Source organism: Pyxicephalus adspersus, chromosome 5 (assembly GCF_032062135.1).
Source record: "Pyxicephalus adspersus chromosome 5, UCB_Pads_2.0, whole genome shotgun sequence".
Classification (NCBI taxonomy): domain Eukaryota; kingdom Metazoa; phylum Chordata; class Amphibia; order Anura; family Pyxicephalidae; genus Pyxicephalus; species Pyxicephalus adspersus.
The window spans coordinates 134277935-134292457 of NC_092862.1; the positions used below are offsets into that span (position 1 = coordinate 134277935).

The window sequence follows — 14523 nt, forward strand, 5'->3', positions numbered from 1 at the left end:
GGCTCCAAGACTTTTCTAGAGCTGCCCCGACTCTCTGGAATGATCTTCCTCGTCCTATTCGGCTTGCTCCTACTTTCTGCTCATGTAAAACAGCCCTCAAAACCCACTTCTTCAAACTTGCCTACCCATCTTCTTCTGTATTTTGAAACCGTCCCTACTTTCCACCACTACATATCTTCCCTCCTATTCTGTGTAAACTCCTCCACCTACTAGATTGTAAGCTCTTCGGGGCAGGGTCCTCTCCTCCTGTGTCACTGTCTGTATTTGTCTGTCATTTGCAACCCCTATTTAATGTACAGCGCTGCATAATATGTTGGCGCTATATAAATCCTGTTTATTAATAATTTAATAATAACAATAGTTCTATTATGTTTTATTATGTGTTTTAACATGTGATGTTATTCTAGGACTGAACAATTACTCCAAAAAAAACAGCAACCTAATAATTTAAGAATTTGGGAAAAATTTTGGAAAAATTATGTAGAAATAGAATACCAATTGCAATTACTTTCATCCAAGAGAAATCAATCTATGTTTACTAAACTAAATACAATCTTGCTTACAACTAAACGCCAATGTAAGGGGCATTTCTTACTGCCCCTCATAGTGAAGAGAAACCTTTAAACTAAACATAAGTGTAAGGAGTCAACACTGACCACCAATTTAAAGAAACCCTTTTCCCATTGACCATCAATATTGTATTGTTTTAGTGCTTCTTTAGAGGTCATTAGGACCTGTATCAATAGTTTTATTCAGGTTGGAACGATTTCGCTCCTTATGCAAGTCAATAGGAATGCGAAAGCAGCTTAAAAGCAGGTTAATTCAGCTTACAAATGGAAGCCTCAAAAATGCAAATGGTCTTTAAAGTATACAAAATTGATCTGAAATTCAGGCTGAATGCACCCGAAAGAAAGCTACATCAACAAACCTCTTAATTTTATTTTATAATTCTTAAATGTGATTCAGACTTTTTCTTTGTACTGGTGACCAGTTTGACCAGAAGATATTGGGAAGTCAAAAATGTTATAGATGTCACCTGAAAAAGAGGTGGGGAAATCTTCTGACACCTGCGCTGGTTACAAAAAAGAAAAACAAAGATTTTTTTTTCTATCTTTGGATACACTTTGATTACACAAATCTAACATAAAAAAGCCCAATATCATACAAAAAGCATTGGTAGAATGAAATGTAGAAGACCTGGTGGTTTTATAGTCCCTCAGTGCTGCTGTAATGTATTCGGATAAGCGTTTTTCCATCAGTGCAACTCGGATCCAGGCCCTGCCCTAAAACAAAACACAGAGAATAAGCAGAAATACATACAAACTGAGATGTTTCAGCTGACGTGGATACAAGGCCATGGCTTTGTGCAAATTATTAACTTGCCTCCCCACACAATTAAAAATCTTTTCTTCTCCGTAACCATTAGTCTACTAAATCTGATCACAAAGACAGCATATGGATGAAAATCTCCATGACCTGCCATTACCTTATAGCACCTTTATGATAAAAGATAAAACAATGCCTTGGTGATGAAATGCTACCAAAGCTAGCAGATACAAGTAGTCAGGTCAGATGCTTGGTTATGATGCCCGGTTGCTGGCTATAAGGAGTAAAACATTTAATAATTTCACTAACAGTTACTCAGCTACTCCACTGCCAAAACAAACCTGTTTGGGTGTTTCAGTCCAACAGTGCTCAGTTCGGGTTTTTTACTTAGGATCAATCCCGGAGTCTTAGATTATAGGTCCAGGTTGTACATGGTGCCCAGGTCAACAATAAGGGTAACCCTATGCTTTTCGAAAGTTTTTTTTTCCAAGTCAAAGCAACAGGTTGACGTTACCCACAATGGTGAAACATGAATAATTCTATTTGCCCTTAGAAGGAACAGGAAGTAGCCCTATGTAAGTCCAAGGCAAGACTTGGGAGTATACACATGGTTGAGGGCACTTTTTTTTACTGCAGTTTTACAGAGCTAGATACCCGAGTAGGCATTTTTGAGGAATCCCATTACCACACTTTCAAAAAGGAGACAAAAGCTACTGTCACGGGTGGCATCACTTTTACCTGCATGGGCAACGCTAAAATTTTATGCTCGCCTCTTCTTGCCACCAAGCACAAACTTCTACCATTTAACTACCCAGTTCATCTACTGGGGAAACATGGATAGATTTGGAAGTCTATCATTGTATATTTTCATACTTATCAAAAATAACGCCAGGGTCACATTATTCAAATTACAGTATTGGAAGAGATCGTTTTAAGAAGCACAGTGGATAAGTACAAGAATAAGCATTGGGATAAGCAGTAACAAAAAAAAAAAAAAAAAAAAAAAAAGCAAAGGGCTTTCTTAAACTATGGCTACTTTAGGTTGTAATTAAATCTAAATTTACCTAAATATCCAGCCACAGGTTCCTAACTACAGCCTTACGTCTATTTCTCTAATAAAAGCTCCTCTAACATTTACAAACCATTGCTGTGTGATCCATGAATCTGGTTCGCATTTTTCTTGCTTCAGGGCTTTGAAGCATGTTAACCCCATTCATTCTAATTGAGAAGATGGACAAACTATGGCAGCAAAGGAAAAAACAGTCTTTTTTATGGGGGGGGGGGGTTAACAGAAGGTTCTATATTGAAAAAAATATGAATAAATAGGTTTTCAGGAATAAGAGACTTCCTGTAGTGTATTATAACATGCGGTTTCCAAGAAATTCTCTTATCATAGATTTCAAGAGGAAAGGAAACGGCCCAAGCCATTAACCACGATTGGACAGAATGACTAGGACAGCAGGAGAAAATAAAAGTCTTAAATTAATTCAGTTAAGACTAACATTATTGGAAAATCAGCATTAGCTAACATTGCCAAGGCTTAAAGTATACCTGTTGTGCATTTAAAAAGGTAATGTACTGCGTCTTCAAGATGCAGCTGTACTGAAAGGCAGATTTGTTGGTCCAGTCCCTAGGATTTTAATGTAAACATGTCATATGTCCCTACCATAGTCATATGTCATTAATGTAGTGTAAGGTCAATTTTGTGGGGAAGCCAATTAACCTAACTGCATATTTTTGGGATGTGAGAGTAAACCGGAGTACCCGGAGGAAACCCACGCAAACACGGGGAGAACCTGCAAACTCCAAGCAGATAGTGCCCTGGATGGGACTCGAACCTGGGACCTAGCGCTGCAAAGACAAGAGTAATAACCCCTGAAGCACTGTGCTGCCCGTGTAATGTAATTAGGGGTATAAAAGGCCCTCCACTAGTTGATAAACATCAACAATCTAAAGTGCATGTAACCAGGGCCATATTAGGGAGGGCAAACTGGGCAATTGCCTGGCGCTCCCACTTTTCATTGAGCCCCAATAACTGAATGGCAGGGATTCAGGGAGCTACAATACTGTACATTTGGGTCTGACTTCAAATTTGCGCAAGGATTCATTTTTGTCTTTACCCATCCCTGAATGCAACATGAGCCTAAACCTAAGCTCCAGCCCGACCTCCAGACATGGACAGTTGTAGAAAATTTCAGTACCATTTCAGTACCATGGTGAGGACACAGTTTTGTGCCACAAGCCCAACTGTAATCCTAATTAAGGGACCAGAAACGGTTCTGAACTAATTTGTGTACACAGATGCATGTTGGCTTCAGTGGAACGAAATGCGGTTCCCAAAAGTGGCAAGTTGCTTTTGCTTGGGCAGTTGCTCATGGAAGATATGTGCCACTTCCAAGCAAATATGGTTACCTGTGACATGGGTTGCACCAACCGTGTGGCTTTTACCCTGAATGTACTACACATAACTACCTTTTCACAATGATCATTAAAAGCTGCAGCAAGACAGATACACTCAGAATCACCCAACACTTTTCCCCATCATGCTGAACTGTCCCTGCTCACCCATTTAAATCATTTAATTTTTTCAATCATGCAGGCTCAGCATCCCTGACAGGAAGGCATTTACAGCAGGCTCCTCACCCTTCCCATCAGCTACTTATCAAGAAAGTGCAATACTGTACTCCATACTGTTAAGAGGTTCCTGGACACACTGGAAGAACACTAAACTTATATTTATATTATATGATCTTACAGCCAGTTCAGGTATCATCATGGATATGCACCTACCAAGCATGATCAGAAAATAATCAGCAGAGGAATGAAGGTTTCCTGTAAAGGTGAAAGTTCTTACCTTGGCTCTCGAGGAGCTCACATTTTCCATGTTTTCAATACTACAAATACAGCTGTGGGGCACTTTGGAAGATGCGACCCGTATGTAATCCCAAAAACTTCGAGGACTTTCATAGCCAAACCAGGTAAGCTGGCCTGCAAAAGAAACAAACAATTCTAATTCCACAGGAAATATGATTACAATATATTATGAGCTAGGCAGGAGTTTTAATCAACAAATGGATACAATAATATATAAACCACATTAGTATTTGGACCTACACCATCTCATTAACCTCCAAATACTTTAAGTCCCAATAAACTGGCACCCTAGCTGTCATGAATCCAAGAAGTTTAGCAAAGGCTTCTGGTTGTATTATGGATTTAGGTGGCCAGGGCTGGATGCATACTTCCTAACCCCTCCTAAAAATATCATGTGTTTTCCTTTTACCTGTCAAAGTAATATCTATGAGTCCTAATATTTAAACAGCTTGTTCACCTCCATGCCCTCAACATGTGATTGGAAGAAACAGGAGACTGACAAGGCCATTCTTCCATCTTCAGACATATTTAGAGATATATAAAATAAATCTGAACAAACTGATCAAGAAGTGAAAAAAAAAAAATAACTTTAAGCACTTGGGAATGATGAAAAAGCATTGACTGCAATACTCCCCTTCTCTCTGTGCTGTCTCCTGCAGACTGCTTTCAGCCAACTTCCTGTAAAACCAGGCTGTCAAGGACCCGGCCCCTGGGGAGGCGCATCAAACTGTTTTGGGCTCAGAAGGAAATGTTGTAAAGAATGACACCATATAACTACATGGGTCCACTCTACTGACTTTAGGAAGCCCTCATTGGCTGGATAATAAAAAGGATAACAAAAAAAATACCCTGTCATATGACTAAAGACAATAGAAAAAGGTGTTTATACAAAAAAAAAAAAAAATCAAAATGAGAAAGAAGTGGGGCTGGCGAGTTGCCCTACCTAGAGCTGGGAATAAAAGTAGCTTCCAAATTCATATAAACTGCTAAAACCTCCCTACAGTCCTTAACTAAATTTATAAAATAAAAACGGATACCACATTAAAAACATGTTGCTTTTTCCAACTGTCTCCCAAGAGAGATTGTTTTATTCATTCGGATGGTTATGTTTATTATACAGAATGGCTTTCTTTATTTGTCTTTGCAGATTCAATTATAAATGAAAAAAAATGGCCTAGAAGGTGCGCAATAGAAACGCGCATGCAGCAGTACTTTATTGAGTGATAACACTGAAATATAATAGGTTCTGAGATTTCCATCTTGCCGCTGTGTCTTTATATTTGCATTTTAATTTTTTTGCCTGCTTTCCAAGGCTTGTCTGAGAAAATAGAAAGTACTTAGTTATTATTGCAGTTTGCATAGATGTGAGTCACATTAATATACGCTTTTCTATGCTATATTTTTATATATATACAAATTTACAGTGACTTTAATTTATGACAGCAAAAAAATCGAATTTTACTCGTAATTACTGGTGATAAATGCAAAAAAAAATCAACTCCCCCTACCAGGTCCAGGGCCTGTGCAGCAACCTGAAGATCAACAACAGAAATCAATTTGGGGGCCACTGGACCAAGCAGTCAACCAAAGAATTGAGTGGGCCTGTACAAATTGTTTACAATAAGGCTGAGCACCAGCGGTGGGGCATTTTTTCTCCTCCTGACCACCAAGCGCAAAGGCATTTTTTCCATCCGCTGAGGCATTTTCAGCTATAGCTATTTACCCATGCATCCCTAAGACTCACCCAATATTATTGCAATGTAGCCATATAAGACAAGCTTTCATTTCTGACATCTATATTTTTTACTTTTTATCATTTTAAAGTCAGAAGAGCTTTTGTTTAAGCTAACCTTTAACAATCAAGCAAAGCAATTTATTTAGGAGACCGAATTCCATTTTAAACTGCAAATTAATTAAGGTAAATTTTGCCAAATTGAGAATAGGAAATGTTGACTTTGGGAATAAAATTGAAGCTTTCCTTTAAGAGATGGAAAAATTGTGCGAAACATTCAGAGCAGATCCAGAAAAGTGAATGTAATCGCATTAAGTTTTTATTTTTTGGTAAAGTAATTGATTTAGAGGATTAGAGCGAAGATAGAAACCTTTGTAATACAGGTGAAGCCTTTTGGGATGAGTGAACCCAGGGCCTTTAGGGGATCCTGTTCCATTCTCCACAATAATAAATGAAAAAAAGCAAAAAATAAAACTTAACAGAGCAAGGGAGAAACATAATGTGTGGACTAGGACTTGACAAAAGATCTCGCCAGTATAGTCCCAGAGAGCTATAAAAAATTATCACTTGCTTGCAATGTATTATTTGCATGGCATGCACGGCTGCATGAACTTTTACATTGCCTCCTGAACACCCAGAACTGATATGCAAATGTCACTCCAAGAAGGCAAGTTGAACATGGACATTTCCCATCCCCAATCACCTATCTATCCCCGATACCATTTACATTTTATTCAGGGCTTTACAAAGAATTTATCAGTGAGAGGGTTACTTTAAAGAAGATAGCTTGGAGCAAAGCAATAGACAGCGTAAATATGAAGGTCGAGTCCTTGTCATCTTTCCTGCCTTAAGGATTGCTTACACCTCATAAATACACTACTTTGGGGGAAAAAAGTCAGCAATATAACATCAGCCAACAGATTCCTTCATATGACCTTCAAACTGCAAATACAAAAACAAACAAAAAGAAACTGCTTAGTACAGAAGTAACCAACTACTGGATATATAATAGGTCAAATCACAATATGTTCCATACAGGGAATGTGTGTGTCACCAAATGATTGTAGAATGTGATATGACCCTTTCAATACCCCCCCACATACAGTAAATGAGTTAAAAGCTAGTTTAGCCTTCAGGACGGTGAACAAGCTGTAATACTTACCTTAATACTGAACCTCTCCAGCGACTGGTGCTGGTCTCATTTTCTTGAAGGATGCAGAATGAGGGCAAATTCATCCTGCTTACATACTGTACAGTACTACTGATCCTTCACTGACTGGTGGAGCTGCAATGGGTAGCAGCTTCAGGGTGGGGCCAAGTCACACAGCACAATGAAAGACTGCAGGGGTAAGAGGTTTGGCAAGTATTGTGGCCTATTCTTCTATGCCAAGAATTAACGAGCATTTGACCCCTGGAACTGCAAAGTGGCCACAATGCAAGGGCAACTTAACTGTTGCCCAAACTGAGACTTTAAAGTCTATATACAGGCAAAATTTTCTTTTCAGTTTTTGGAGGATTCAGGAAGGAAAATGAGGAGAAACTTCCAAATCTTCTGGACAGCGGTAAGTTTTTTTTGTTAGGGGGGGATTTATTTTTTTCTGTCCAACAATGGTCAGGACCGATTTAGACGGTTGATTTACCCTGTGTGGACCAAACATAAATAAAACAAGTGAGAATTTCTTATATCCACAGTGCTCAACCCAGAAATTTTTAAGCTGGGTGGAAAGAAGTTGTAGGTGGGTGGTGGACCCTGTATTGTGACCCAACTTCTCAGTAACCACCCAAAAACAGCCTGGTGGTTGATGAAAAGTGCTGGGTGGTGCACCCGGCTAAAAACGGGCTGGGGAGGACACTGCTCTGGTACTCTACTGGTGAGATCGTTTGCTAAAGTCCCAGTCCCCACTCTGCTGTGGACATTATAAAGGTTTCCCACTTTATCTTTTAAAGTTATCTTTTTTATATTTTGGGGAAAACACTCAGGGTGAGCTAAAGGTTCTGGGTTAACTCATCCCAAAAGGCTTCACCTTTATCAAAAATGTTTCTAGCTTTGCTCTACCAAAATATTGTAAAGTACTAATTAACCAACATCTTTGCAGGATATACATAATGCATTAGAAAATCTAAAACAGAATACAGTGTTTAAGTTAGTGGTAAATTCTGCTTTATAATACACTTCTGTAAATCCTCTGCATGATCTGTTTAGCTATATATAAACTATACATTGGAAAATGCATTAAGCCATCGGAATCTCAGATGGTCAGCAAATGGCTATTGATTTTCCATATTTCTGCTTGGCTCTTTGGGAACATTTTCTAAAGTTACATTTCAAAGGTTCCACTCCAGTAGATTTAGGAAGAATTTACCAAACATACAGTAAGAAAATGGGAGAAAATGTAAAAGGTGTAACAATCACTCATTTTAAATGCTCTTAGAAGTGAGGAAAGTAGCTACAAATACATTATTTGCCTGTGGACAACTGGCCCTAACATCGCTTCCCATTAAAATCCTATTCCAAAACGCCATCAAATTGCCATCAAGATAGATCTTCCCCTCTTTATGGCTAAAAAAGCCTGCAGACTTCTGGGAAGGCTTTGCTTAAGATTTTGGAATGTGTGCCAAAAGAGCATTTGTGAGATCAGTTACTGATGTTAAAAAAGACAACCTAGCTAAGTCCCAATTCAACCTAAAACATTTAATAGCATTGAGGTCAGGGCTTGGTGCAGGACACCAAAATTACCTTACACCAAACTCATCAAAGCATGTCAGTAATAGATTTAGATTTGCACAATCATGCTCGAAAAAAAAAAAAAAATGACCATCCCCAAAGGATTTCCACAATGCTGAAAGCATACAAATATCTAAAAAGACTTTGTAGCTGTAGCATTTGCAGTGCCCTGCACTGGAGACAATAGGTCTCAATCATATAAATGGGTATCTGCATACTTTGCTACACAGGTAAACATTTTGACCATAAAGCATTGCAGTCATGGTGTCCATCAGTTTTGTATGTATGCCCAGTTAATATATTGGTTTGTGCACTTTAAAAGGAATATCTGGATGACCATCTGGATTATACAAGTGAAGCTTACCCATTTACTCAAACCAGAACAGAAAGCAACTAAAGGTTCTGCAAAAACTAAAAACATATTCCTCGGTGACATTGGTGATCAGGAATTAGGACAGAATTTGCGGGAACACAGACAATAAACTAATATATTATATCTAATTAAAACAAACTGACAAGGACTTAAAAGAGTAACACAATTAAAAAGCAACCCAAACAAAAAACAGCTTTGCTCATAAAATTTTAATTATATACCTACAGATTCATTCTTTTCCAATAAGATTTATTTGGCTCAAAGACATGTTTATTAAAATTAGGATTGTCTGAATTTAACTCTTTAAGGATATAATTAAAATATTATGTGAAAACGTCAAAAACTAAATTGGCTTACTGCTAGTTCCGTAACGGAAAGGGATCTTTCTATTCGAAAAGATCTGATGAGTAATGAAATGCCAACCGTGGGACCAGGGGAGGAATTGCTCTTCCCACTTAATTGGAAAAACTAAATTAGGGGAAGGCCCCGCTCTAAACATGTTTCTATTATTTTCACAGCTCAAATGTTATTTTGAAAAAAAAAGAAAAAATTGCTGTATTTGTTTGCACATATTTCCTTGTATAAGGAGATGACATTCGGTAAAGACTGTGGAGTTATGCTGTATAAGTGGGGCTTGTTTATGGCAGGTCAGCAATGTTTCAATAGGCATATTAAAGTTTTGCACTTATGGGCCGAAATTGTATATCTTCTATCCTCTTCACTATTAGTCAGAGAATCTCAGTCCTGAATAAGGATTGAAGTAACACCTGAAGGTCATAAGTCAACACCTTTCAGAGAAATAGTTGGAGCCTTACCAGTACGCAACAACAGAATCCAAAGATCCAATGCAGAAACTCTAACATACTGTTGCCGCATACCATGTTCAGTATTCTCACTGTCTATATACTTATAGATTATACAGATGGGACACCCAACTGTTACACCTATGGGCTGGTTGGTCATCCATATTTTCTAAAACTTTTGACAAATGTTGGGAGTTGCTCATGAGCTTTGTGACTTTTAGACTATTGTGCAATTCAATTTTTCATTTGTATGAATAATTCAGAGAAGGCAAAGGACATTTGTTTCGGCATGACTGTACGCCTTTGTACGAAACCCGATAATATAATCACGTTGGGCCCAATTTATTAAAGATCTCCAAGGCTGGAGAGGATACACTGCTTATACACTTCTTAAAACTTATTTTCTATTTGTTAGCAAATGTTTTCAATCATGAACCAGATCCATTCCTGGTTTGCTGGATAACCCAGCTTCACTGATAAAAGTGTATCCTCTTCAGCCTTGGAGTGCTTTAATAAATCAGGCCTAAAGTTGGAGGAGTTTGATGTTGAGGAATTCTACTGAGCTCAATGGATCCCTGATCGGAAAACCTACTAGGGCTGACCTTTTGATTGACCTGATATGCCAACATCTATCGACCTTTTAGTATGATGAACCCCATTAATTAATTTTCAGGTCTTCAGAGATCTCCAGCTCACATGATTTTAGAGTGAGGAGTCAGATAGAAGCATGGCTTCTATTTATGGTCATTGGAAAAGCTACCACCCTTAAAAAAAAGAAGAAAAAAAACAAAAAACATTGGTATCTGTTAAACTGACCTAGGAGTCAAACTGCTCATGGTTGGGAAACACTGATAATCAGACAGTGGGTCAGAATTTCTTGAACATCAAAACCCGATCTCACAAAATGATGCTCTTCTGGCTTAATGGATTCAGCTTGCACAGAAGTACTCCCCAAAATATTTTATCATAATAAAAAGTAGAGGTGGTTCTAGCTGTAACAGGGTGGACAGATTCTTTTTATTGATTGGGGGTTTTGAAATTAGGTGCCCAAAATGATACTATAGGTGTAGTTATTGGACAAAAAACTGGTGGTCAGATAGTGTATGAGAAATTACCCGGTCTCTGCCTACATTGGCAAACACAAATGTGTTCAATTAACATAATAAAACCAGGGTCAAAGTTTTAAAAAAAGTTTTGTGATAAAGGAATATTCTACAAAAGTAATTTGTACTGGAAACAGATCATTAGGCAAATTCTAATAGAGGGCACAAGATCCCCTTTGGGGGTGCAAACAGATATAGCTTTGATCTCGGCAGATGAAACAAACAGATTTGACCCATAAGACACATGTTGAGACAAACTGATAAAGTCAGCATCACCTGCCATAAAACCGTCCTTTGCTCTTTTAAAGCACATATACATAATTACATTTCCTCTGCGGCATCTAAAATGCAGATGTCATCAAATATGACCAACTGCCAAAAATTAGACTTGAAAGACGGTCGCTGGAGGAGAAGTTTACATTTGCATGGAATTGGAGCTGCTAAAATACCTGAAAGATGGGTTGGAAAACGAGTCAAAACGAATATCTTATGAAGTGAGACAAGGTCAGCCAGTTATGGTGAACCTAGCTGTTGGGTTCTAAGGAAAGAAAACTGCCGTAGTTTATATTTCAGTGATACTACAAAAGAAAGTGACTGCAAATAGAAGTGACATTTTCAGACACCATTTGGAAAAGATATTCTTTTGTTAGGAACTTTGGAAAGAAGATAAGAGCATACACCAGGAAATCAGCTGAACTGTACAAAGTAGGCAGTAATAGTAAGGAGAGGCCAAGGGGAATTGTAAGGTTTGGGGGAAAGAAAAGAATAAACAATTTTTCATGCATTGCTCAGCAGTATATTTTGCTGTAGTACTCACCTTCTGTCCCCTGCAGACTCAGAGCCACTGCTTCCAGATCATTCCATGGACAGGGCTCACAGAACTCCTGTGTGCACAACTTAGTCCAGGTGAAGAATCACATACACAATCACCAAGAGAAAGAAAAAAGGGCCTGTGATATCACTGGACTGACTAGAAGCCTTCAGGGAAAAAGGTTTGTCTGTGTTAAAGTATACCACCTATACTATTAACAGATCCCCCCCTAAAAATGCCATTTGAAAAAGAATCTGTTTAAACTGAGGTCACACCATCAGGTGGTGCTGTGTCCCCATGTAAAGTATGTAACAAACGGTTGCCACTCTGGAGACTAGACTTGAGCACGTTACACACAAGGACACCCCGCCATCTACTGGTGGACAATACACAAAAGGTTTAGGAGAATCTGACCCATAATTATCAACTCAAATTTAAAGCTTATGTGATTTTATTTATTTTCCTTTTAAATAAAGGTTTAAAAAAAAAAACATGAGTGTTCATTTTATTGCCTGTTCTATTGAATGTTAGCAATGATGGTCCTTTTTTGTGTTAAAACTTGAATCAAAGCATTTTCCTGTATTTTTAGGTAAAATAAGTACCTCTGTTTTATTTGGATCAGATTATATTTGAGTATGTATATATTTCTTTAGCCCTGTGCATAAAAAACAGAAATCTATACAAATACACTATACAGCCTTTTAATTTTAGATAAAATGGAGGATAGTTTAAATTTGTGTATGTGACCCTACTTGGGAGAAAGTGTATTACTTTTGCTCTTACAAAAAAGTCCATACAAGAAAGATATGTATGGTAGTCATGGGCATGGAAAATCACTAGTAGCACTAAAAATACTATCAATAGTTACAACTCTGCTTTATAATTTCAAACTCTACCTAATTGGGCCACAAATTATAACATTTTTTATGAATTCCAAACTGCCCGTAGGTCCTGCAAATGCCCACATGCAAAAACAATACAAATATGAGTATACTTCCAGACCAAAATCAAAAGATGAAACCAAGCAAAAATCCAGTAAAAAAAAAAAAAAATCATTATTAATTCAGTGATACTTTTTTGATGCATAAAACCAGCATTTAGCTACATCTAATTCTATGGGAGAATTGCTTTGAACGTTTACAATCATGACAGAATGAGAAAAGGGATGATTTTCATAATATGTATTTTTAATCCATATTGAGCTGAACTGATTTTTTTAAAACTAAACTCAAGGCTTATACCTAAACATGCCGTTGCAGTTATAAAAAAAAAAAATACATAAATCCCCCCCCCCCCCACAAAGAGAAAAAAAAATTTATTTGTACCATCATCAAAAGACCTCATTCATACTGGGTATCATTCCCATCATTTTCAACACTGAAATTCTTAGCAATTCTTTTTTCTGTACACTATTATAGATTTACAGTGGATATAAAAGCATGATACTGCCCCCCACCATGCTTCACTGTAGGAATGGTGTTCTGTTGGTGATGCAGAAGGGAAGCTTCTTCTTACAAGGAAAAAACACCCAAGCCTGGGTAGAATTTGCAAAATATACATTAGGAAAATGTGTTTCTGAGGATGATGAACTTTTTTGCCACAATTCCAAAAAGGTGCATAAATAGCATTTTGCATCACTATCCTAACGAAGCATGGAGGTGGCAGTATCATGCTTTGGGGTTGATCGTATTCAGCTGGGGCTTTGGTCAAGGTGGAGAGAATTATGAGCAATCCAAAATACCAGTCACTTTTGGCCCAAAACCTTCAGGCGTCTGCTAGAAAGGTGAAGAGGAACTTCACCTTTTAACATGACAATGACCCCAAAGAAACGTCCAAATCAACAAATTAATGGCTGGAAAATAAAATTAAAAAAAAAAAGTTTTGGAATGACCGAGTCGACCTCAAGAGTACTGTGCACAAAAGATGGGACAGATTAGGAGTGCTTTGCGTGGCATTAGCATTATATTATTGAGTGGAGGAAAACTAAAGAGGTTTGAGGTTCAGGGTTTAATACAAAAAAGTAATTTTGTATTAAACTTTGAGCCTCAAACCTCTTTCTTTTTCCTCCACTCAATAAAATAGTTAAACTACTTGAGGTGGCTCACCGTCCACTATTAGGGAAAGAACTAATGTTTACTATTTATCTATGGCATTAGCTTATTGGTGTGGACACTTATGCATCCAACTTTTATACCTAGAATTTAACTTTTAGTACATACTTTTATACCTAGAATTTATACTATTTTTCTCTGACCGATGTTTCCTTTTTAATTTAATTGTGCAGGTTAGAGTTCACAAAAGTGAGAAACATTTTAAAATGGTCTCATTTGTTTTAAATCACAAAAAACCTGACATTTAACAGGGGTGTGTACACTTTTTATATCCACCGCATACTTCAAAATACTGGAAAAAACAGTAATCTACGAATGAAGAAAGGTTTTTAAAATTTCACAACATGCATGTTTTGCATGCCTTTTAAGGTGTACCATGTTAGTTTTGATAGGATTTAATACAAAATATTTGTACATTTTTTTAAATAAAAAATGTGTTACTTTGAGAACTTACTTAAACTGGAATCACTAAATGTTTAGATAAGGGTGTGATTCTTTCAGGTCAGAGAGATTTTTTGACATTGGTAATTATATTTGATAACTTTTTCCTCCTCTGCAGAATACCAAGACATGCTTCCCATGGACCTGGATTGATTTGTCTCACTGGGACTGTGGTTTACTAGTTGGGACAACCCTTCCGTATTTCTCTATTCTCTACGTATACC

General features: G+C 37.5%; 1 protein-coding gene across 1 annotated transcript in view; it reads right to left on the reverse strand.

Annotated features, from left to right (window-relative positions):
• The window catches only part of RUNDC3B (RUN domain containing 3B), a 70590-nt gene that overhangs the window by 45752 nt on the left and 10315 nt on the right, over window positions 1-14523 (reverse strand). The window contains exons 2-3 of the mRNA XM_072413417.1: window positions 4181-4314; window positions 1198-1283 (exon numbers count right to left, since the gene is read on the reverse strand). Of these exons, the coding sequence (XP_072269518.1) occupies window positions 1198-1283; window positions 4181-4210 (116 nt within the window). The 5' untranslated portion in view covers window positions 4211-4314. The remainder of the gene's footprint in view (window positions 1-1197; window positions 1284-4180; window positions 4315-14523) is intronic.